A 22,683-nucleotide genomic window follows, 5' to 3' on the forward strand; every position below is an offset into this window, starting at 1 on the left:
TTTAAAAGTTTTTATACTAAACTTTACATCAAAAACGAAGAAATCATTTTTCAATGCACATTTGATGTTTATTCTTATTTTATGTGAGTTACTTATTTTTAGCTTACATTTATTTATTTTTGTGAATTAAGTTTTAGGTTTTGATCAAAAACTTATTTATTTTTATCTGTAGCAGCAGTGCAGTGGTTTTTTTAGTTATATTAAAATGAGTAGATAAAAATACAGTTTGTAATTTAATTTTTTGAGTATTTAATTGAAATAAAAATGTAATACAGAAAAGCAAACTAAATTACCAATTTAAAATCTTCGTACGTTTTTGTTAAACGGTTAACGTGTGACCAGACTTTAAACAATAAAAATTACATATTTTGGTATTTTTTAAAAGTAAATTTTCATGCTGAGCTTATCGAAATTTGTTGATTTTATTTGATTAATTACATATTAATTACAATGTGCACACCTAAACTATCATTTCCAGATCGCGCGCATAGCTGAGCACCTGCTCGGCCAGCTCCTCCGAAGGCAGCAGTTCTTTCGGCTTTATGCTGCGATCCGTAAAACTATAGTTGCCATTGCCCTCGAGTTTCCATTGCCGCTTCTCACCGAATGCTTTAATCTCGTCGGGTACTCGCAAATTGAGACGTTTGGCCGCCTCTTTGGCGGAGATTTTCTCGTAGGACATTTCAATGCAGGCACCAATTTCATCACGCACTGTTTCCACCAGCAGATCCATGAAATAGTTGTAAACTTCGGCGGGCATCGAAGATTTCGCTTGGAAGATTTTATTATAGCGTCCCTCCATGATGTATTGTTCCAGCGCCAGAATGGGTTTAATGTATTGATTGTGCTGAATTATGTCCACAGACAGCAGTTCCAATTCAGTGTGGAAATCCGAGACACGATTGCCAGAAAGAAGATACAATAAATTGAGTCCCAGCAATTTGTATTTGTTGTCCGATTCACCGATTATTTTGGCATAATCATAGTAATAGCACTTCAGTTGTGACATGTAGCGTTCAAAGGCCAGCAGATCTTTACTGATCACACTGTGCTCCACGGCAATTTCCAGGACGGAACGCGCCAGCAACAATTGCTTCTTGGAGTTCTGGGCATCGGTGCCGTCAGTGGGCAGAAAAGACAACTTGACGAGCGCCACTTTCAGTTGTTCCAGCAGTTGACCACATTTGGGCGTGTTGGGTGGACGCTTTGTCCACTCGGCAGTAAGCTCCTTGTAGAGTGCTTCCACTGTAGCCATCTTTTATGCAGAATATTTAGTTATTTTGAAACAAAAACACAGCAAACTCGGCAGCAAGTTGAGAATGATTTTCGCTTTTGCTCTTCTTCTTCGTGCTATTTGCTACTCACAGGTATTTGTATGCGAATCGGTTGGCAGCTCTTTTTGTCAGAGTGAGACCGTAAACTGCGATATATATACATTGTGGAATAACATACTGAAAAGTACTCCAAGTTGTATGATTCAAAATGTCGTTACTTATTTTTTAATCTAGTAATTATATAAAAAAAATCAGCTTTTAACGGAAAAGTTAGAGGAGAATACTTGGCTTATATTTTAATATTTTTTAAAAAACGCAGTAATAACAAATGCTGCGACTGTTTTGAAAATTTTTTCGGTGTTTCTGTATTATGCGGTCCATTTGCTCAACCTAATGGTCTTTATTTATGTATATAATCGAGCAATTGATTTAATAAGGAAACATTTTATATTATTATTTTGTTGAGTGTTTATAGTATTACAATTCCGATGTTTTACAAATTCTAAAAACGTTGCTGCCATCGTTACTTTCTCACCTCTGTATCGCTGTTATCGATAACAGACGCCAAGGCATATGCATTTTGGTATTTCAAAATTGATTGAATTCACTTAACTTTCGACGACATATACAAAATGTCTGAGGACAAGGACGCCTGGGACGATAGCCTATTGGTCAAGGCCTACGATGATTCCGTGAACTTGGCCCGTGAAACTCTAGCGCGCCGCATTGCCGACTCCACCAACAACCGACGCGAGGAAAACGAGGCCGATGAAAACGAAAAGCCGGACATGGAACAAGCGGAGAATAAACCGTTTAAAGTAGGCGACTTTGCACGCGCCACATACACTGATGGCCTGGATTACGAAGGCAAAGTGACTTCTATTGATGAGCAGGCCCAAACCTGCATACTGCGCTATGTGGGATATGAAAACGAACAGGAAATTCCCCTGGCCGAATTGTTGCCAACGTGGGGCGCCGACGCACGTCGCTTGCAGCACGAGGTAGCTAAAGCGGATGCCGAGGATGCTGAAGTTGAGCCAACAGCTCAACAGCAACGTGTCAAGAACAACAATAAGAAACCAGCTGTCGCCAAAGGAAAGCAGCAGGCAACTTGCTCACGCGCCAGTGGATTGAGTATGCCTCCAATGCCGATGGTGCCACCAATGTTTGCGTCCTCCTCCGCTGGGGTGGATGGTGAACCGGATCAGGATTTTGTGGCTATGTTGACAGCTTGGTATATGTCTGGATATTATACAGGACTGTATCAGGGCAGAAAGGAAGGCGGCGCTAAGAAGAAGGCAGCTAAGAAATAATCATACAAATTATTCCATCTCAAGCAGAGAGCAAGACTCTTTTATTTCATCTAGACATTAAGAATAAAAAATGTTAAGAACATCGCAATTGCATTTTATTTAGCATAGTTAACGGGTTGTCAATGGCAGACCAGTGCTGCAACATTGGCTATTTCATAACTATATATGTAAGTACAAATTTAGCTACTTAAATGTAATCTTTAGGAACAATAGCTATAAATGATTTTTGCTTTAATAGTGCCTATATAAAGATGGCCAAGTGATATTAAGCTGATGATATTAAGCTTCTGAAGCCAATGCACAGCCATTCGAAAATCACTTAATTTTCCTATTATGGCAATTTTTCCTCAAAAATTGCGGCAGCACTGAGAGCACTCATTAATGATAACAGGACAGACCCGTTGGATATCGATAGCAAGTGCAGGGAAATTGCATACTGAATCTGTTATCGATAACAGGACTTTAAGCTGCAGTGCAATTCGTAGTTATCGATGGGACGCTATTAACAATGCACGGCATCAATATCAACAAACATCGAAGTAAGAGAAATTAAAGTAAAAATGTTGAATTAAACATACAATTAATACGGGTTTATTGCAGCTCAGGCGCGCATTATCGACTTTGGCGATCGAACGCAGCCCATTGTGGTGGACTACCGAAACTCACGCAAGTATTTCAAGACCAAACACTATGAAGGAACGCCCGGCTTGAATTGGATTGAATTTAATGTGCATCACGAGGGTGCATTGAATTTTAGCACCGATCCCAAGCAATTGATACTCGATGCACTCTTCAAGGCCATCGAAGGCAATGAGCTGTTTCCCGTCAACTATCAGGTAAGTGCACAACTCAACGATCAAATGCATATTTATGCTGACCTTGCAACTTTTTGTTGAAAGTGCGGACAAAATGTGGACACATTTCTGGTTCGTACCTGCAAACCGGCGCTGGACAAGCTCTTTCAGCGTGGCCTCAGCATACAGACAGTGTCCGGCATTGAGCTGCAATTGTCTGTGTGTCTGAATGCAGCCGCCTACAACAGAAGTCAAATTTCGCCAGCTGTGATCATTAGTCAGGTAAGGATTCCTAATTTTATTGATACAGAAGCGTTCTAATGTTGTGTGTTTTATGATTACCATAGGTAATATCTCGCCTTATGGACAATTTGGAAACTGTGGAAGGCGTGCCCGGTGTGCTGAATCTGTGCAACTTTAAGGCCAATGAATCGTTCAAGCATATTGTGGTGCGTCTCTCGAATTTGGCTACCTTTCAGTTAGTTTGTTCCACCATCTACAACAACGATGATAATCGACGTGCGCTGAAGGGCTTCAGCTTTGCCTGCAATCAAATAAGCGATCTGGGACCACTGAAACTCTTTGGTGATGTCGACTATGATTTGTTGGATTTAACTTACAATCGAGTGAGTGTTATAGAGCACAACTTTAGCACTATAATCTCAAAGACTTACATTCCTTACAGCTAAGTTCCGCTGTGCGCTTGTGCAGCGATTTGCAGCGTGTGCGCGCCAAGCATCTGAAGCTGCTGGAGAATCCCATCGCTAAGAAGAAACAGTATCCCAATTGCCTGGAACCATTGAAAGCAAACTTTCAAATTATTGTAAGTGTAAGAAAACGTTTAAGTAGCTAAATTTTCTAGAGAATTCTTTGCTCCACAGGATGGCGTACCCTTCGACAAGCTGTACAAAATGTACACGCCGCTAAACTATGAGATTGATGTGGAATGCGATGGCACACGCATTGACTGGAGCAACAAGTCGAAACTTAATGAGTTTAAGCACAGCTCCGATTGGCATTCGTTTTTGGTGAGAAAGTTAAGTCATTCTTAAGCAGACATTTATAAGAGTGTTTCAAATACTTTGCAGATACCCGATGCACAGTGTGAGATTACCAAAGAGTTGCTATTTGATTATATCTCTATTTCACTGCATCCGCAATTGGGCGAATTCTATCCCTGCTATTACAAGGTGAGCAAACAAAGCAGTTAACAACTCAAAGTATCTAACATTTGTGTATTTTCAGTACGATGGCGGTGAGCATCGTTTTCTGGTTCGCAACTGTTTCGATCAGATCGAGCATTTGGTGCAGACGCTTAACTTGGAGCTAAAAATACCTGAGCTAGTGAACACGCTGGACGATGTCCAGGAGCTCAACTATGAGCGCTCCATTGCCTACTATCTGCGCATGAATGTGAGCTCGTTTAAGCAGGGTCACGTGGATCCCAAACAATGCATCGAACAGGCTGTGCAAAAGCGCTTCAATGCCATCAATCGTACGCTCAACTTGACGCAGTTTCAGCAAACCGAAGGACTGGAGCATGTGATTGTGCTGCTCAGTTCACCGAAGATACTCGGCAGCATTTTGCGCATGGCATCGCGTAAATTCATGGGCAACTGTGTCGACTTGCGGCTGGGCAATAACAAGATCGTGAGCGCCAATAACTTGCGCTCCTTGTCGCTGTTGAGCAGTCTGCAAGCGCTGGATTTGAGTCAAAATTGGATTAATGATTTGTCCGAAATCAGTTGCCTTGGCGATGTGCCTCTGAAATCGTTGCGCTTACATGGGAATCCCGTCTGCCGGAAATACAGTTTGCCCAGCGAGTATATCGCTGCTGTAACGCAAATATTTTCCACACTCCTCAAACTGGACGATGTGGAGCTGAGCAGCAAACCGGGATTGACGACCCAGAAGGATTTTCTGTGCAATTTGTCGGCCTACGAGTTGACAAATGAGTTTTTGACAACTTATCTGCGTGAATTCGAGCAGTTGGATCAACGCATCAATATGATAAAGTATTATACGGAAAATTCCATATTTACGATGACCTGCAGCTTCGATATAAATCGCTGTGCTCGACCCTCGAGTGAGCTTTTCAAGCGCATCAATAAGTACAACTATCATAGCAGGAATCTCGTCAAGAACTCGCTGGACACTTGTCGCTTAAGTGTGGGCACCAATGATATAATGGCTGTGCTGATGCAGCTCCCGGTGGTCAGGCACGATTACGTCTCACTGCAGACGGATGTGATGCACTACGATGCCAATATGATTGTGATCAATGTAATTGGTTTGCTGCGCGATGAACCCGATTTGCTGCTGGCATTCAGCAGGCAAATTGTGCTGCATGTGGACGCTGTGGGTTTGGTAAGTAGTTGAGAGAAGTATTCCATTAATTTCTCTACTAATATTATATATTTTGGTCCAGGGCATTGGCAAAGGTGCACGCCGTCTGAAGATCATCAACGAGCGCTTCAACATCATGAATCCGACGAGGAAGCAAACACGTGATGGCTTCAAGTTCTGCGAGTTGCCCAGCCAGGTGACAGTGAAGCAGGAGCATGAGGAGAATTCCGTGGATGTTAAGGAGCACAAACTGATTATATTCCAGGAGATAACTGGCTTGCGTCCCAGATGGTGCACTCGCATTGTGCAGGAGGAAGCCAACTGGAACTTCGAGGTAGCTTTGCAAAAGTTCCTAGAGATGCAGTCGGGTGGTGAATTGCCCAATGATGCATTTGCCTGAGCTAAATTATATAGAATTTTATATATAGTTATAGTGTTAGATAGTAAGTATGACGTAAAACACTTGCTAGAAGTGTCACAGCCGTAAGAAGAGCCATATTGTATTCAGCGATAATGTCAAGTGCCAAAGTATCCGTATCAAAGAATTACGCAGAAATCTTTAATGTGATAATTACTGGAGTGCCTTCAAATCTTTGAACTTGTACCATAACAACGAATATATGGACTACGAGTAGTATCTCTAGACTGATGGCTCTCTCTCGTCTCTCCCGATTGGAATCGCAAACACTTATCAGCTGTACAATTATAACTAAATTAATATATAGTTACTAAGATAATCGTTGTCGAACTTTGCTTTTAATACTTAGGATCTACATAGTTAGCGACTACAACGACTCCTTCACTGAGAGAGCGCTAAACAAACGAGAGAGGGGAGCAAGAGAGAGAGAGCCAACGAGAGCGCGCTCGTCGTTTTTGTCAGCGTGTCAGCTATAAACGCTTGCGCTTCTCGTTTCTTGAATCAGTTTCATTGCGAACGCCGTCGCGTGCGGTTGAGTTTCTAGATTGTAACTTGATTTCGTTGAGTTGAGTTGAGCGCGAAACGGTTAAGATAACTATCCCATCTATACATTTAAACAAATTCACGTTAATCAAGTGCATTTCAATAGGTCTGTTTACCATGTCAATTACTCTCCAACAACAAAAACCATAATAATAATAATCATATTAATCGTAAATGTGTAAAAACAATTAAGATGCCAGACAAGTGTGTGTCACTGTAGTTAAAATTTCTATGTCTTCTCCATTTCCATTTGCCGTTAATAATTCGAATCAGCAATCAGCAAGCATTTTATTGAATTAAATATTATTATTTATACATCTATCTATTCGTTGCTGTCTATTGTTTATTGTGCTCGGCTGTAATTGTAATTAATTCACAACGACTACGGCATTTGTTTATAAATAAATTGTTGCTGCCCAAAAGTGTTTTGGCGGGGAAACCTGTTTGGCGTTAATAATCGCTTCAGAAAATAATTATTATTATATAATCAACTTGATACGCCTTAGAATCTGATTTGTTACGAGCGAAATTTCATTTGTGATGAGCTCAACAAAAACAAAGTTAAGAGTTTTCCAAATGTGTTTTGTGTGTTTGCATATGAATGAAAATGAATGAAATTTGATGTTTTGTTGTTTTGGTCACATAAATCAGTTGAGAACATTTGTTGCTGTTGTTGTTTCTCCTCTTTCTACCTTTTTTTTGTTGTGTTTTAGCCACGCAGCGTGTGAACGGATTCCGTTGGAAAGTTTTGAATTCCCTTCCAAAAAAAAAAACCAAGTCGAGTCTGTTTTTTTGCTGGGTTCAGTGATCTGCCTCACACAAATGGGGCTAAATTGTCAAGCTTAATGTTGACGTAAGATGCCTGAACAATTGCCAACTGACAGCTGGTCTAATATACCCCACCTTTTGGGGATTGTTATCTGGAGTAATCATGCAAATGAATGATTGCGTTTTGCACGCGTTTTAAAAATCGCGAGCACGCTTGGCAATCAAAATAATTAGCTGGGCACTTAAATGAATTAACAAATCCACAAAGCCAAACAAAACGTGTGCAATCTTCAAATCAAAATACTCATATATGTATGTTATAAAGAGTGGCAATTAAATTGCGCCTAGATAACTTAGTTGTTCCCTGGCATTAAGTTGAACAAATCGCATTAACAAGGAGCACAACTCTACAGCTATTCTCAGATTTATGACTCGTCTCTGGCTTTTTGTGGCACGCGACCCGCACCACAACAAACTGATTCTTCAGATAGCCTAGCTTAACTAATTAAACACGCTCCGTTTTGTGGCTCATTAAATAATGCCGCCCTCATGCTAATCTCTCGCAAAGAGTCAACATTAAAAAATGCCTTCAAGAATGTCACATACGAGTATTCTCTGACTTTTCCTATTGACGCTTCGTTGACTTTGGCTACCTGGTTAACTACCTGATCTCGACTCGCTTTTTGGGCCAACTGCAACTGCAGCCAACACAGCGATGACAATTTGTTCCAAACGAAAAAAAAACAAAAACAACTTGTGTAGGCGCTGGAAAAAATAAAACCAGTTTTCGGTTCGTGCATTGACTTTGTTTTGTTTTTCCTAAGCCGTTCGTCAAAATTTCCACGCTGTTGTTTAGTTATACCCAGTATTTTGTAGAAGAGAGTAGTTCCTTTTAGGTTTCAAATTCTTTTTGAAAATACTTCATACATGTCAATATAAATTTAACTTTTGTTAAACAACTGGAATTGTATTATAAATGTATAGGAATTTTTAAAATTCCGTTTCAATTTTATTTAATCTTTAACATTTCTCCAATGATCTCAGCTGTCTGCAATTTGATAATAAACTTCTTTTTGAAAATTCTTCATATATACCAAAATAAATTTAACTGTATTATAAAAGTAAAGCCATTTTTTAACTCCCCTTCAATTTATATTCATCTCTTTTAACCTTTCTTAAATTTTTCATATACATTACAAAATTTTAACTTTTGTTAAACAACTGCAACTGTGTTGTAAAAGTATAGGAATTTTTTAAACTCCGCTTTAATTCAATTTTATTTTTTCTTTAACATTTCTCAAATGATCTAAGCTTTCAGTATTTTGTAAAATAACTTCTTTTTGAAAATTCTTCATATATACCAAAATGAATTTAACTTTTGATAAACAACTTCAATTTTATAAGCTCCGCTTCCATTCAAATTTATTTCTTTAAGCTTTTTTCAAATGATCTCAGCTGTCTTCAATTTCTCAATACGCTTCAAAATTTTGAACAAATATTGTGCAACTTGTAGCTTAACAGACAAACACAAGCCAGTTCGCACCTAAGATGCGCAGACACAACTCGGTAAACAGCTGCCAACCTCTTTGAACTCAGCTGTTAGCAAAGCTAGAGAGCTGAAATTTGTTGTGTAGCATCCAAAACAACTGAAATAAATTTTAAGATATTTCTGGGTTCATTAATCGGCGCCCCCGCAATAATATCGCTTCCTATAGATCGTCCCCTAGTTGACGGAACATCACTCGGTGTCCTACATTGAAATATTTGTGGACAGCTTCCATAGTTTTCCTCAAAGTGTCGTCGTCAGCAATCATATTAAATATTAAGTATTATTTATTTTTCGTTTAATATTTTCCTCATAGCGCAATAGATGCAAATAAATTTGCAAAAATTTGTCAAAAATACGCCGGATCTTGATGATTTGGTATGAGTATTTTTTGGCCACGTTGCCAAGATGATTTTTGGCAATAGCAATCGTTAGCAGTTGCTGCACTTAACCTTAACCAAAAGGTTTCCTCATTTCCCCTTTCATCGGTCTATATACGATAATAGTTCACTTTCAGATCTCTTTTTTCGTTTTCGTCGAATAATGCCAAAAATAGCGTTTGATGTCAAACAATTCGGCAGCGCTTTCGGTTTTTATAGTGAATTACTTAATATGTTGAACGAAATATTGAAATACAAAAGACCAACCCGAATTTGAAGACTAGTTTTTTTCCCTCATTCAGATTATTTTTAAAGCATTTTTCGTATTTTCCACACGCAGGCGGATTTGTTTGCCAAAAAGTATTTCAAGTTCTTCGAGTAGTCATAATATCAACACGAATTCCGATGTGTCTGAAAGAACTCTTACAAAATTCCAAAACACCACTCAAATATGTGTTGGGAAATGTTTCTTGCGCTCTCTCTCTCTCGGTATCTCTCCCCTTTCATTTCTCAAACACTTTTCAGCTATCTACTATATTCTCTCTATTCCCTTAAGGTCAGCACAATTCACATAATTTAAAATATAGTGAGCAGCAAGGGGGAAGGTCGACGTCGTCGTCTACTACTTGGGGCCTATCAATATAACGAGAACTACAAGTGATAAATTAAATGTCTTATGCTCAGCCCGAAGATCAAACTGATCATTTGGGAAATGTCTGACGTTGTCTTTAATTTAAAATGCGCGAGGCAAAGTTCTTCATCGATTCCCCCAAAGGGTTGTGACACGTCTCTTTCTCTCTCTCTCTCTCCTTCGTGTCTTGCATATTAACTAGTCACACTTTTGAATTCTCAGTCTAGACATCGTCTCCCCCCCCAATCCGAAAAATATGAACGGTTCCGGACGCCGTCGCTTATCTTTGGAATAGGCGTTATACTCGTCTGATCCGACGGTAGATTCGTGTGTGTTTCCATGTTTTGTAAATTGTGCTCTTGGCGCATCATTATGCTAATTGACCTGAGGGGTGTTCCCCCTCTCCATATGGTAGTTAACTCTTTCCGCTAATTAATATGCATTGCAACCGAGTGCAAAGTAATTTTCAATATCACACAACAGTCATAACTAGTTTCTGACAGTAACTCGTAAATTGGCAGTTTAATATTTAACCCGGCTTTATATTATATATAATATTTGTTTAACTTATATAGTAAAGTATTTGTTTATATAGTATATTTTTATACGTATAGTATTTATTTACTATTTACATGATTACTGAAATCAAACTACAGAATTAATCTCTTACCAACTTCGCTTATCCGTAACTTCTCTATATCAGTAGCTATTATTACTTTCAGAGCTTTATCTAATATTTTTATAATTTTGACAGCTCTCAACTCATAACTCTCAAAATCGCTTAAAATATCTGTTAGTTGTCAGTAGTATATATAGTGTAGTATATTATTATATAGTAGTAAATATAAGTAAATAAATACTATATTTATATTTACTATTTATGTATTTACTGAAATCGAACTACAGAATTAACCTCTTATCTTCGCTTATCCGTAATTTTTATTTATCAGTTGCTATAATTACTTTCAGAGCTTTATCTAATATTTTTAATAATTTTGACAGCTCTCAACTCGCAACTCTCAAAAATCGCTCAAAATATCTGTCAGCTGTCAGTTTGATAATTATCTGACTGAATCGCCCACCTTACCATATTTTGTTTTGACAGCCGTAATACCTGTATATATATGTATATTCAAAGTGATATCTGACAACTTGATAATCCCTTGGCAATTCTCGATTGATTTCTTGGCACGTTTTGTCTCGCTAAACGCGTGGCAACCTGTTGCATGTTTTGTCATTCACCTTTTGGCAGCAGCAACAGTAGCAGCCAAAGTGCTTGAAGCACTTGCAACATTACGTAACGCTGCAAAATTTCAGATCTAACACGCAGTTCAACGATCTGCCTAGAACAGTGGCGTTTTTTTCGTTTTTTTTTTATCTTGGGGGCAATCTGTGCGTATTCAGAACGAATCAATTAAATTATAATTGTATATGACTTTGAATACCCAGTAAATGTTGCTTCTATGGGGTATGCAAGACTTGAAAGGAAGTGCAGGAAAATGATAGCAAATAATATATCAATATACATATACGAGTATGTGAATACAGTATATGTTCAGCTTAAAGTTTGTTTTCAAATAAATATTTTATTTAATAACAGGAGAAATGAAAATAGAAAGAACCCCGAAAGAATTTTTCGAGTTCTTAAAATAAGAAATTATTTTTTTTTAACTATATACTATGTATGTACATAGATAATGTGCTAGTATCTAAATTTGTTCTAATAAAGTGTTATTGGAAAAAAAATCTAAATTTCAATTCAATCAAATAGATTATCATATAGTATATGTTCAGATTATTATATTAAAGATAATAATAGTTTGAAAAAATTTGTTTAAAAAAATAAAAAATTAAAATAAAAGTTACATTATTCAACTACATAGAATCTCATTTTGTTCTATCTAAAAACGTATTATTAGAAGAATAAATTCTTTTGGGATCTTAAAATAAAAAAGTATATTCCTTAACTACACAGATAATATGATAGAATCTATATTTGTTCTAAAAAAGTATTAACTTCATAGAAAAATAATCGAAATTTGTCCTTACATAATGTGAATAATCTTTATAATACTTAGTTTATCAAAGTATATTGATTTTTATCGTAACTAGATAATCAAAAATTTGTCTTGAAATAATATGAAGTTATATCTTAATAATAATTAGTTAATCAAGACTTTACTGTATAGTTACTTTATCATTTTTCTTATAAAGATAATAAATTAATAATAATTGCATTTGAAATGCACTTTACATTCATCTTAAATGTCGTCAATTTAAGTACCAAAAATTCTCCAGGGTCTCTGCAAGTTGATCAATCTTGGCTTCTTCAATTAGGTATTGGGCGATTCTGGGCAGTTCAAGTTATGTGGCAAAGCCCATCATTATAAAGTGCGCGATTTTGGTGTGGCATTTGAAAATCTGTATATGATTTATTTGCCGCTTGAGAAAACACGCGCGAAAAAGCGGCACAAGGGCGCATTTTCACATTACTGAGAAAACACAAACACACAGAACATAGACAAAAAACTCTGCGAAAAATTAGCGAATGTCACGTTCGAGCTGAAAAGCATAAATAAAACCATAAATCAAGTGAAATAAATACAGTCTAACTAAAAATAAACTATAATATTGTAGATCGAGGGGGGGGTGGAAGAAATTATAGAGGCTAGCGGGGGCGGATTGGATAAAGTGAGCTAAGCAAATGTGAAAACTGGCGAACTGGCGAACGCGATTCAAATTGGAATTTTAATTTCACATTGAGCAAACAAAGGCGACGCATTCAATTGCACGAGTGAACGATTTATGGGGGAATATGTTAGATGTAAGATGGAATAGGGGTTGAGAAGAGAGAGAGGGGAGGGGTAGGAGGTAGCGTGCGAATTTACATTGCACAATTAGAGCTCCACCCACACTCACACAGCTAAATAACTAATGGATGCGACGCTCTTGAAGCTCATTCCCAATCGGGAAGATCGCAAGATCAGCATCTGGCCTTGAAGGGCAACAAGAAAAAAAAACTCATATTACTCATTTGAGCTCTGCCTGTTGATTGTTGATTGTCGATTGTTGATCTGTGCGTAATTGAAAATAGAAAATTGCTTAAGCTAATTGTGGCTGCCACCAGCAGCAGCAGCAGCAGCACTTTAAGCATCTCTGTACATCATCATAGAGGGCGTCTCCCTTTTAATACACTGCCTGACGTCACTGGCGCAACAAGTTGCACAATTTGCAGCCAAATGATGCAACGTTCTAAGTTGTAAACAATGCGATGACAGGAGATGAGAGGCTGGCCTAGCACACATCTGTTCTACGGCAGGCACGAACTAATTCTATACCCTGTAAATCGAATGTTCATAGAGGGTAGTTTGGCTGTTGAGGAAATATGTAACAAGTTTGAGAAATTCAAAAGTTCTCCTATCTTTCAAATATAAAATGTAATCTAAAATGTAAACTATATGAACTCAGTTATTTCCGTATTTAAAGTTGGCATGCTTACTTTATATGATCAGAATTAAGATAAAACATAATGATATTTTGAAAGTGAATTTTTTTATAGTCTTTACAAAATGTTGGCTTCAGAGAGTTAAAGAATAACTTTAAATCGTTCAATTGCTATAAATATATTTATCATAAATACAATTATAGAAATTGTTGCTATATTCGACAGTTTTCTATATTTTTTTTTTTAGTAGTTGTTACTTTATACAAAATTGTCTTTAGATAATTAAAGAATAACTTGAAATCTGTCATTGTTAAATATATATTGTCTAATTACTGATTACCAAATCAAACCATTTATTTTTTATTATTATTATTAAACTTTTTGCTATTTTTCTATTTTTTTTTATTTATATTTATTTGTAAATTATATTTTTACTATATTCTCTACAAAATGTTGTCTTCGGAGAGTTTAAGAATAACTTGAAATCTGTCAAATGATACAAATATGTTTACAAAATTGTTGCATTTTTTTAACATTATAGATTTTTTTGCTTTATTAGACATTTTTAAAATATTTGCTATGTTTAATAATTGCCATTTTTAATATTATAGAAATCTTTTCCTTATTATACAGTTTTCTAAATGTATTTTACTAAAATGAAATAATGAAATAATTTAACTACATATTCCAAACTTCAAAATTTGATCAATTTGTTATAGAGTTCATTAAATTGCTACTTCATTTTTATAGGGTATTTACAGCCGTATACATAGGACATTTTACATTGCATTGCGACTATTTGTGTTCGACCCAACTTTACATGCTTTTAGTTGTGTTTTTATTTGTTGTTCTTTCGATTTGTGTATTTTGACTCGGCATCAATTTATTTACTTTTACTTGGTGGTTCCAAAAATGCATTTTCCTCCTCCCTCAAATAGAAATGCTCGTCAATTGTTGTATGTTTTGATTAAAATTCGACTGTTTATTTGACCAATTGCCAGACCTTCATCACAAGCAGCCAAATGAAACATTGGTCGAAGCCGATAGTAAAATGTGGCTGCAACAGACGCCAAATTCAATCTATATTCTGTACTTAGTGTGGCTGCCACATGTGGCACTTACTTGGGTCTCATTTGGCGGGTTCCTTCGGGTACTTGGTGTTGTAGAGGGGAATGTAGTTGGTGATGAGACGCCAGTCGGAGAAGTAGACAAGTGTTAAGAGACTTGCCAGTCCGAAGTAGGCAGCTGTTGGCACACTGTGGGCGTGGCATGTTAAATGTGGCACAATGCTAAGGTTTTTTTTTTTTTTTGTTCCGTGTGTCACTTACAAGGCCATGGCCATTTCCTTTTGTCCCTTGGTCGGGCTCAACGAAGCGAACAATTTCTTGAATTTCATTTTCAACCGAATAATTAAATGTGAGATTATTCAATGTGGCAAGTTGAACAAACTCAAGCGTCGCCTGCTTCACACACACACACACAATTATTTAGTTGTCAATTAAATGAGCATTGTGTCAACATGAACTAGAGCAGGGGCAGAGCAGGGTACACCAAGTAGGGGAACTGTCTTTGATGATAAATCAATTTAGGATGCGGGCTACAAATTGAACCATTACATGAGTTTTTATGGCCAGCCCAACACTCGCTATGCCACATTTGTTTTGCTTGCTGTTGTTGTTGCTGCTATCTTGACCTATTTCGAGGTGGCGTTTATGATGACTAAGGACAGGTGAACGGAGCACAGAACGGAGCAGCAGCTGCGTCACAGAGTTAGGTGGTAAAAACTGCAGCCATTTGTCAGTCGCCAAATCATTAGCCTAATTTCACACTGAACTTGTGTGTGTGTGAGAGTGTGTGTGTGTGCGAGAGTGTGTGCGTGTGTCTTGCCATTTTGAGCAAAACGGAAATTTCGTTAGTATGCTGACCAGCAGGCAGCGTCAGCCCTTCCTTTATTGTCTTGAGTCAACTCCTTGGCAGACGCCAGCAGAGCAATTTAAATGCCACACCTATGCAACGTTTCCCCCTCTCCGACCCCCAAAACTTCGCCTTTGCTGCTGTCGCAACTGTGAACACGAGCCACATATGACATTCGGTGCGGACTCTTGGGCCGCTTTGGGGACGACAGTTCAAGGATATCGTCCAAAGGCTGGGCCACTTAAATTTCATGTGCTTACCCTTTGCTCACTCCCCATTGGACTCACTTTCTCTCTATTCTCTCTTCTTTTGCAGTCATGCGTCTCTTGCTGCTGACGGCGCTGCTGGCATTCCTGGAATGGGGACAGGTGCGTGGCGAGGATGATTACTGCTTTGGCAAGGACGCCGAACGTCTGCAGACGCGTCAATTCAGCTCGAAGACCGCCTATCAGATCGTCAAGGGCACCAATATCGATAAACAGTACCAGGTGCCCAACTGTGAGCCCAAGAAAATGTGGATATTCCACAGACACGGTACACGTCTGCCCACACCTTCGACCATCGAAGAAGCTCCACGTCTCGGCGAGGTAAGAGCGTTAGCTGCCTTTTTACGATACAATACTAATGTTGGTTTTCGATCTCGTGGGTAGCTGCGTGATTTGATTGTGAAAAACTATCGTGTGCTGCGCACAAAGCCCGACACGGATGCCTTGTGTCTGGACGATCTGTTTGCCATTCAAATGTGGAAGTGGAACACCAGCATCACGGTTGACATCGAGGAGCATTTGACCAGCCAGGGCTATGAGGATCTGCGCGGCACTGCCAAGCTCTATCAACACTACTTCCCCAACGTGTTGCCCAACAAGTACAACAGCACCTACTATCTGGTAAGTAAATGAAAGTAAGCTAATCTATGCCTCTCACTTATCCCCTTCTTTATTCGGGCAGTTCCGTCATACAAACACGCAACGCACCACGGAGAGCTTTAAGGGTTTTGCCGAGGGTTTGTTTGGTGACAGTCAACTGGCTCTGGCTGCTGAGATACCTGAGCAGGATTTGCTATTGCGTCCCTACGATTATTGTGCCGATTTCAAAGGAAAGAACTACAAGGGTGAGGGTTCCGAGTACCAGAAGTTCCGCACAAGCACGCTGTGGAACCAGACCATGGCAGACATTGCCAAGCGGTTGGGGTAAGCTAATAAAGAAGTTTTAGCAAGGGGGAAGGATAAGAAAAAAATCCCTATTTGCAACTTTATGCTCCCCAAAATGTCCTTGCTAATTGTACTTTTTTGCAGCTTCACTGTGCTGGCCGAAGACGACATTAAGCTGATGTTCGACATTTGCCGCTATGAGCAGGCCTGGCAGGTGGATCGCACCAGTGTCTGGTGTGCCGCTTTTCTGCCCCAGCAAGTGGATGTGCTGGAATACGCTGAGGATCTCAAGTATTACTACGGTTCGGGCTATGGCTTTGAGGAGAACACACGCTTCAATTGCCGTGCCGTGCAGGATATGTTGGCGCGTCTTAGCAGTCCAGTCTCTCCACATGTGGTCGCCTATTTCGCCCATTCGTCGGGTCTGCAGACGCTGCTCACGGCTCTGGGCATTAACAAGGACGATGTGCCATTGCGTGCGGACAACTACGATTCGATGGCAAGTCGTCGCTGGCGCACCAGTCTCTTGGGTCCATTTGCAGGCAATTTCGTGGCCGTCAAGTACGATTGTCCCTCCGAGGTGGAGAAGGAGAAGGTGGTGTTCTTCCTCAATCAGAATGGTGTGCAGTTGGACTGGTGCAATGTGGGACTGTGCAACTGGTCGGATGTCTTGCAACGCTACAAGACCATTGCGGAGGCCAACTGTGATGAATACTACTGCCGTTCGGGTGCGAATGCTGGACAGACAGTTACCTCGTTGCTGGCCACCACACTGCTAGCTGCCATTGTCTACTTAATGCATTAGATCAAACAGTTGCTTTAGTTTTCTAATTTGTAATGTACAAAGTTCATACCAAATAGAGCAAATGGAATCGATTTGCTTGTGGTCGCTTTAGATGCGCAGCGGAAAGATGTAATAAGCCGCTTCTTGGAGCATTTAAGTTAAATATACAGCCTAAAAGTATGCACCGAAAAAAATTTATCTCTCTGTGGCTTTGGATGCTTTGTAGCGCCATCTAGCGTGCTGCGGCAATATTAACGCAGCTATTAAGCCGCTGCGTAAGGTATTTCGAGTCTGCTGGGTGGAATATTCTATTCTAGATTCGATTCTAGAGTACAAAGAACTTATTAGCAATATGGGCAACATTCAAAGAGATGAATATGAGAGGTGAAAATGCAGGCAGTATTTTCATTTAAATTCTTGCTTAAAATTAAAGAGATTTTATTTGTAAAAGTTCGTGCATCGGTTTTATCTTTTGAAATTATATGTTATGTATAATATTGAATCTTATGCCGACCGATGTTAAAAGTGACACAAAAAAATCTTCGATGTTCTACACAATGTTCCATTGTTACTTACGATAAAATGGATGGTGTCATTGAAAAAGCGACCTTCGATTACATTATTCACAAAAAATCAAGTTTAGTCATGTGGCCCATGTACGTGGATAGCAGCGATTGTATGAATCTAAACATTTTCGTTCATAATTTAAATTTTGATTGCCATGCAAACATGAATTACTCAGTTCCACTTTCAAAGTATTCTTAGGAAAATCAACTTTAGAGTAATTTACAAATTTCAAAATTTCTATTTGAGTAAAATGTATAGGTGCCGAGGGATCAGGATTTCTTAAGGTCGAGCCCTCTTGACTGATAGGTTCTTAGTTGTTAAATTTATAAAATATTAAAGAACTCAAATCACAATGGTAGAAAATCAAATTCTGAGCATTTGAATTAACACTAATGTACAATTAAAATAATATAGGCAAACTCAAACATAGAACTTCTTCTGACGGAATTGTGAAGCAATGCAATTGGTGTTGAATGTCAGCATCACGACAAATTATCCTAGTTCGGGAAAAAGAAAGATAGCTCACAATCTAAGTTTATCTTCAGCCGAAAGAGATAAAAACAAATCCGTTACATAAATAATGTCCTTAAAATATACCAATTTTGTATAAAAACAGATAAGAAAGCTACTGTCGATTTTGCTGGACTGTAAGATACCCGCTATATATTGAGTATTAAAGAAAAACAGTGCGGTATCAATATACCATACCCATTTGGAATAAAAATATACCAAAAAATGTACTGCATAAATACTAAAATATACCGAAAGCCATATTTGGTATATGGTACTACTGGTATACTACACTCGAAATATACTATACTTAAAATAAACCAAACCATAATAATACAATAATACCAAAATATACAGAAAGCCATATTTGGTATATCGATGAAGTAGTACATTCGAAATATACCATGCAGTTCAATACATACCAGATTGTCGTAATTTGGCAAACAAAAGTTTTTCTTAACTAACTTTCAAAATTTGTATACCAAAAATGCGACCATAGCTTTAAAATTATTCTTGTTCAATTCAATTGTTGTCTATTTTTGGGGTGGAAGTGGACGTGCCAAAATTTTGCTGCAAAACATTACAAGTGATGCTGAAAGAAAATTATAACTCTTTCTCTAAGAGTTTCTGAGAACTAGGTGCTCATACAGACAGACGGGCAGACGGACAAACGGACATGGCTAGATCGTCTCAGCTGTTGACGCTGATCGAGAATATATTTACTTTATCGGGTTGGAGATGCCTCCTTCTGCCTGTTACATACATTTCCTGCCGGCACAAAGTTATAATACCCTTCATGCTAATGCCAAAATTTCATCTAATTAAACTTTCACAACCGTTTAAATTTCGTGACAAGGCGAAGGATACTGTGAGTCCTTTTATCAATAGAATTTTGTGCAGAACTTACAGATCATAAATGTATGACCAATTTTTGCTCGAGTTTTTTTTCTGTTAAAGCGTCGAGCTCTTGATCACGTTGAACAACATAGTGACATACGACTCGATAATTTGTTTGCGCAGGAATTTTTTTTTTTGTTTTTTTTTTTGTTTTTTTTTTGGACTTACGCACCAAGCGTTTTTTTTGTACACACTATGAAACAATACATGAGCATGACGCTTTTTTTTGATAATAAAACATATATGTTATATTGTATATAATTGAGTTATTGGAAGTGAAGCTCAGCTGATTAAACCGATAAAACGGAGCGTCAGCTATAAAGCTTGTGTTTCACGTTTTTCGAGTCAGTTTCTTTTCTGACACGATCGCGTGCAGTTTAGCTTATTTTCTTTCGCGTTTATAAGTGCATTTTAAATATTCAAAAGGTCTGTTTGCCACGACAATTACTTCAGGATACCAATTTAAATTTGACTATAAGAGAAGTTTTAATAAAATGATTGCATCAGAACCTTGTTTTTAAACCTTGTTTAAAATGTACAAAAAAAAAAACGATTTTCGTCTGAACGAATGCATAAAAAACCAATGTGAATACGTAGAAATGTTATTACTAAAAAGAAATAAATAAAAACTAAAACACTGAGATACGTGTAGCCAATTTTAAATAAAAGCAAATTTGTGCGAAAGTCATTATTTAATTAATACAGCGAAGAAATATTAAAATATACCAAAATGTACCTTTGGTATGAGAACTTACATTTAATATATACTATTGAGATCAATGTGAATCCAATTGTGAACGAAAGCCATTAAGACCCGAAGTTTGAAATTAGTTTTTCAAATAACTTATAACTAATGTGTGTACAAATTTTCAATAATCGTAAAAGCTTTTGCAATTATCCTTGCTGTTCGTTTTTTTTCGATTTACAACAACTATATAAAGACTTGTCTGAATTTGAATATAGTCTCGAATGTATATCCTTAATAGAGTCGGAGATGTCCCCTTCTGTTTATTGAAAAAGGTTTTTAAGAAGAGAAAAAAACAATACCAGTTAGTCGAGATTAATTCAACTATGTTGAGTTAAGAGGCTGCTCTCCGAACGGCGCGATCCGATTCGGTTGCATAAGAAATATTAAGCAAATTTGTGAAATTCGGTAAATGTCTTATGCTTACTCAGCTCTACCAGGAATTTGGGTATTTCAATTTAGTACCATAGCAATAATAAAAAAAAAATAGTAGTTTACAGTAACTATCATTTCCACAATCTCTATAAATTACGCCTGTGAAATTTGGTTAAATTTAGGGGTAGACTCAAGTATAACTCAAATTGAACATAAATTCCTTTGATCTTCCCATCTCTGATTATCACAAGTCTTTCTTGCAGTCATGCGTCTTTTGCTGCTGACTTTGCTGCTGGCGTTGCTGGAATGGGAACAGGTGCGTGGTGTGGATTACTGCTTTAAAACGGACCCCAAACGTCCGCAGACACTCGAATTTAGCTCAAAGAGCGTCTATAATCGTGTCAGCGGCCACGATGCCGAGAAATTCAATGTTCCCGGGTGCAAGGCCACGAAGATGTGGATATACCACAGACATGGCACACGCTTGATGGAAAAAGACGATATCGAGAAGTCCAAACGCCTCGGCGAGGTAAGCGCTAACAGATTTACAGATTATGTCTAGAACACTTTGATGATTTACGGTATTTGGCAGCTTCGTGATTTGATTAAGGGAAACTATGATAAAATGCAGACTAGTCCTGACACGAATACCTTGTGTGATGCAGATCTTGATGAACTTCAGAAATGGAGATGGAACTCAAGCATTACCGTCGATCTCGATGAGCATCTTACCGAGCAGGGCTACGAAGATTTGCGCAATTCTGCTAAACGCTATCAGTCCTATTATCCAGAGTTGTTGCCCAGAACATACAACAGTACTTATTATCGGGTGAGGAATCAAAACCTAATGCTTAATATTGTTCCCAAGCTAATCTTTGACTTTCTAGTTCGGTCATACTGATACTCAGCGTACGTACGAGAGTTTCAAGGCTTTTGCTGATGGTTTATTTGATAATAGCACTGGAGTTTCAGCAGAAATTTCGAATGAACTGCTTCTTGCATACAATAATTGCCAAGACTACTACAAAACAAACTACATGGGTGATGGTTCCGAGTTCAAGAAGTTTATTACAGGTGCAATTTATAATAATACCATTGCAAATATTACCAAGCGTTTGCGGTAAGTTTTTCTTTTACTATCTTTACACATACAATTCTGTTCCATGATTAACTGAACTACCAACTTACTCCCAAAAACTGTAACACAAAATAGTTTATGCAATTTATTCGTACAATAAGCTGAATTGTTAATCATTCGTCATTTATCATGCGATTTTGATCTTCCTTTAATTGATTTTCCTTGCAGCTTATCTAAGCTGTACAAAGAAGACATTGACATGATGTACAAAATGTGCCGATTTGAGCTGGCTTGGAAACCGAAAGAAAGCAGTGTCTGGTGTGCCGTCTTTAGGCCTGAGGAAGTGACCGTGCTAAATTATGCCGAGGAGCTCAAGAATTACTACGGCTCGGGCTATGGTTTTAATGCGAGTGATAAATTAAATTGCCTTGTCGTGCAGGACTTGCTGACGGTTCTCAACAGCACTGAATCACCAAATGTGGTCGCTTACTTTGCACATTCGCCGGGTCTGCAGATGCTTCTTGTGTCGCTGGGCATTGCCAAGGATGATGAGAAACTGCGTGCGGATAACTTCGAAAATATGGCAAATCGTAAATGGAAATTAAGTGAGCTCGTTCCATTTGGGGCCAATTTTGTGGCCGTGAAATACAATTGTAGTGAAGCAGCAGATAACGTGACTGAGAAGGCTCTGTTCTTCCTGAATGAGAAACCTGTAGAGTTCAAATGGTGCAAAAACGGTTTGTGTAATTGGTCGGATGTTTTGAAAACCTACCACATATTTTCGGACGCCAATTGTAAGGAATTTTATTGTAAGAAGGAAAAACCAAAACAGACGAAAGAAGAACATAATTCGATTGAGAACGAAATTAATGGAGTGGTTCAAAATGTTTCTGAAGTGGCAGGGTCATTTGTTAAAGGGGCAGAGAATGCGGCAGATACTTTTGTTAAAGGGGCAGAGAATGCGGCAGATACTTTTGCTAAAGGGGCAGAGAATACTTTCAAAACGATAAAGAATATTGTTAATGCTGGAGAGACAATTGCTCCATTGATGGTCACTACCCTGCTGACTGTTATTGTGAGACAGCTAGTTTTGTAATCGTGCATAGTAACGAAAATAACAATTTGCAATGTTTTAAATGTTCATCTAATAGTAATTCCAAAAACAATTCCTCGACACTTAAACAATAAATTCAACATACCGATA

At 38.1% G+C, this 22,683-nt stretch overlaps 7 protein-coding genes across 7 annotated transcripts; 5 read left to right on the forward strand and 2 right to left on the reverse strand.

Annotated features, from left to right (window-relative positions):
* Window positions 1-403: 403 nt before the first annotated feature.
* LOC117570767 (26S proteasome non-ATPase regulatory subunit 8) lies at window positions 404-1,366 on the reverse strand. Its single transcript, XM_034252601.2, has one exon. The coding sequence runs from the start codon at window positions 1,253-1,255 to the stop codon at window positions 461-463; it is 795 nt and encodes a 264-aa protein (XP_034108492.1). The 5' UTR covers window positions 1,256-1,366; the 3' UTR covers window positions 404-460.
* A 441-nt stretch (window positions 1,367-1,807) lies between these two features.
* LOC117567971 (survival motor neuron protein) lies at window positions 1,808-2,669 on the forward strand. Its single transcript, XM_034248279.2, has one exon. It carries the CDS (start codon window positions 1,907-1,909, stop codon window positions 2,585-2,587), a length of 681 nt encoding a protein of 226 aa, XP_034104170.1. The 5' UTR covers window positions 1,808-1,906; the 3' UTR covers window positions 2,588-2,669.
* Window positions 2,670-2,978: 309 nt separating this feature from the next.
* Window positions 2,979-6,511, forward strand: LOC117568511 (nuclear RNA export factor 2). Its single transcript, XM_034249213.2, has 9 exons — window positions 2,979-3,126; window positions 3,188-3,423; window positions 3,487-3,663; window positions 3,729-4,007; window positions 4,067-4,204; window positions 4,263-4,409; window positions 4,470-4,571; window positions 4,627-5,748; window positions 5,810-6,511. Exons 1-9 carry the CDS (start codon window positions 3,096-3,098, stop codon window positions 6,125-6,127), a joined length of 2,550 nt encoding a protein of 849 aa, XP_034105104.1. The 5' UTR covers window positions 2,979-3,095; the 3' UTR covers window positions 6,128-6,511.
* A 129-nt stretch (window positions 6,512-6,640) lies between these two features.
* On the forward strand, window positions 6,641-17,511 carry LOC117568512 (multiple inositol polyphosphate phosphatase 1-like). Its single transcript, XM_034249214.2, has 5 exons — window positions 6,641-6,794; window positions 15,688-15,959; window positions 16,023-16,259; window positions 16,321-16,562; window positions 16,668-17,511. Exons 2-5 carry the CDS (start codon window positions 15,690-15,692, stop codon window positions 17,326-17,328), a joined length of 1,410 nt encoding a protein of 469 aa, XP_034105105.1. The 5' UTR covers window positions 6,641-6,794; window positions 15,688-15,689; the 3' UTR covers window positions 17,329-17,511.
* On the reverse strand, window positions 14,149-14,923 carry LOC117568513 (cytochrome b-c1 complex subunit 10). The gene is made up of 3 exons (XM_034249215.2): window positions 14,787-14,923; window positions 14,581-14,714; window positions 14,149-14,515 (listed from the first exon to the last, which is right to left on the reverse strand). The coding sequence occupies exons 1-2, from the start codon at window positions 14,852-14,854 to the stop codon at window positions 14,588-14,590; spliced, it is 195 nt and encodes a 64-aa protein (XP_034105106.1). The 5' UTR covers window positions 14,855-14,923; the 3' UTR covers window positions 14,149-14,515; window positions 14,581-14,587.
* Window positions 17,512-19,144: 1,633 nt separating the features above from the next.
* LOC127565005 (multiple inositol polyphosphate phosphatase 1-like) lies at window positions 19,145-21,302 on the forward strand. The gene is made up of 3 exons (XM_052003595.1): window positions 19,145-19,252; window positions 20,665-20,930; window positions 20,994-21,302. The coding sequence occupies exons 2-3, from the start codon at window positions 20,667-20,669 to the stop codon at window positions 21,300-21,302; spliced, it is 573 nt and encodes a 190-aa protein (XP_051859555.1). The 5' UTR covers window positions 19,145-19,252; window positions 20,665-20,666.
* Window positions 21,294-22,668, forward strand: LOC117572094 (multiple inositol polyphosphate phosphatase 1-like). The gene is made up of 2 exons (XM_034254699.2): window positions 21,294-21,521; window positions 21,708-22,668. The coding sequence occupies exons 1-2, from the start codon at window positions 21,439-21,441 to the stop codon at window positions 22,573-22,575; spliced, it is 951 nt and encodes a 316-aa protein (XP_034110590.2). The 5' UTR covers window positions 21,294-21,438; the 3' UTR covers window positions 22,576-22,668.
* The last annotated feature ends 15 nt before the right edge of the window (window positions 22,669-22,683 follow it).

Source organism: Drosophila albomicans, chromosome 3 (genome assembly GCF_009650485.2).
Source record: "Drosophila albomicans strain 15112-1751.03 chromosome 3, ASM965048v2, whole genome shotgun sequence".
NCBI lineage: Eukaryota > Metazoa > Arthropoda > Insecta > Diptera > Drosophilidae > Drosophila > Drosophila albomicans.

Bases quoted from the DNA above. Each gene is read 5' to 3' on its own strand.
- LOC117568513 (XM_034249215.2), bottom strand. From the start codon at position 14,854: ATGAAATTCAAGAAATTGTTCGCTTCGTTGAGCCCGACCAAGGGACAA. The intron at 14,715-14,786 runs GTAAGTGACACA...CCACGCCCACAG, and splicing joins AAGGAAATGGCCATGGCCTT to TGTGCCAACAGCTGCCTACT.
- LOC117567971 (XM_034248279.2), top strand. From the start codon at position 1,907: ATGTCTGAGGACAAGGACGCCTGGGACGATAGCCTATTGGTCAAGGCC.
- LOC117570767 (XM_034252601.2), bottom strand. From the start codon at position 1,255: ATGGCTACAGTGGAAGCACTCTACAAGGAGCTTACTGCCGAGTGGACA.
- LOC127565005 (XM_052003595.1), top strand. From the start codon at position 20,667: ATGCGTCTTTTGCTGCTGACTTTGCTGCTGGCGTTGCTGGAATGGGAA. The intron at 20,931-20,993 runs GTAAGCGCTAAC...GGTATTTGGCAG, and splicing joins AGTCCAAACGCCTCGGCGAG to CTTCGTGATTTGATTAAGGG.
- LOC117568512 (XM_034249214.2), top strand. From the start codon at position 15,690: ATGCGTCTCTTGCTGCTGACGGCGCTGCTGGCATTCCTGGAATGGGGA. The intron at 15,960-16,022 runs GTAAGAGCGTTA...TCTCGTGGGTAG, and splicing joins AAGCTCCACGTCTCGGCGAG to CTGCGTGATTTGATTGTGAA. The intron at 16,563-16,667 runs GTAAGCTAATAA...ACTTTTTTGCAG, and splicing joins GACATTGCCAAGCGGTTGGG to CTTCACTGTGCTGGCCGAAG.
- LOC117572094 (XM_034254699.2), top strand. From the start codon at position 21,439: ATGGGTGATGGTTCCGAGTTCAAGAAGTTTATTACAGGTGCAATTTAT. The intron at 21,522-21,707 runs GTAAGTTTTTCT...TTTTCCTTGCAG, and splicing joins AATATTACCAAGCGTTTGCG to CTTATCTAAGCTGTACAAAG.
- LOC117568511 (XM_034249213.2), top strand. From the start codon at position 3,096: ATGCACGGCATCAATATCAACAAACATCGAA. The intron at 3,664-3,728 runs GTAAGGATTCCT...TGATTACCATAG, and splicing joins CAGCTGTGATCATTAGTCAG to GTAATATCTCGCCTTATGGA. The intron at 4,572-4,626 runs GTGAGCAAACAA...GTGTATTTTCAG, and splicing joins TCTATCCCTGCTATTACAAG to TACGATGGCGGTGAGCATCG.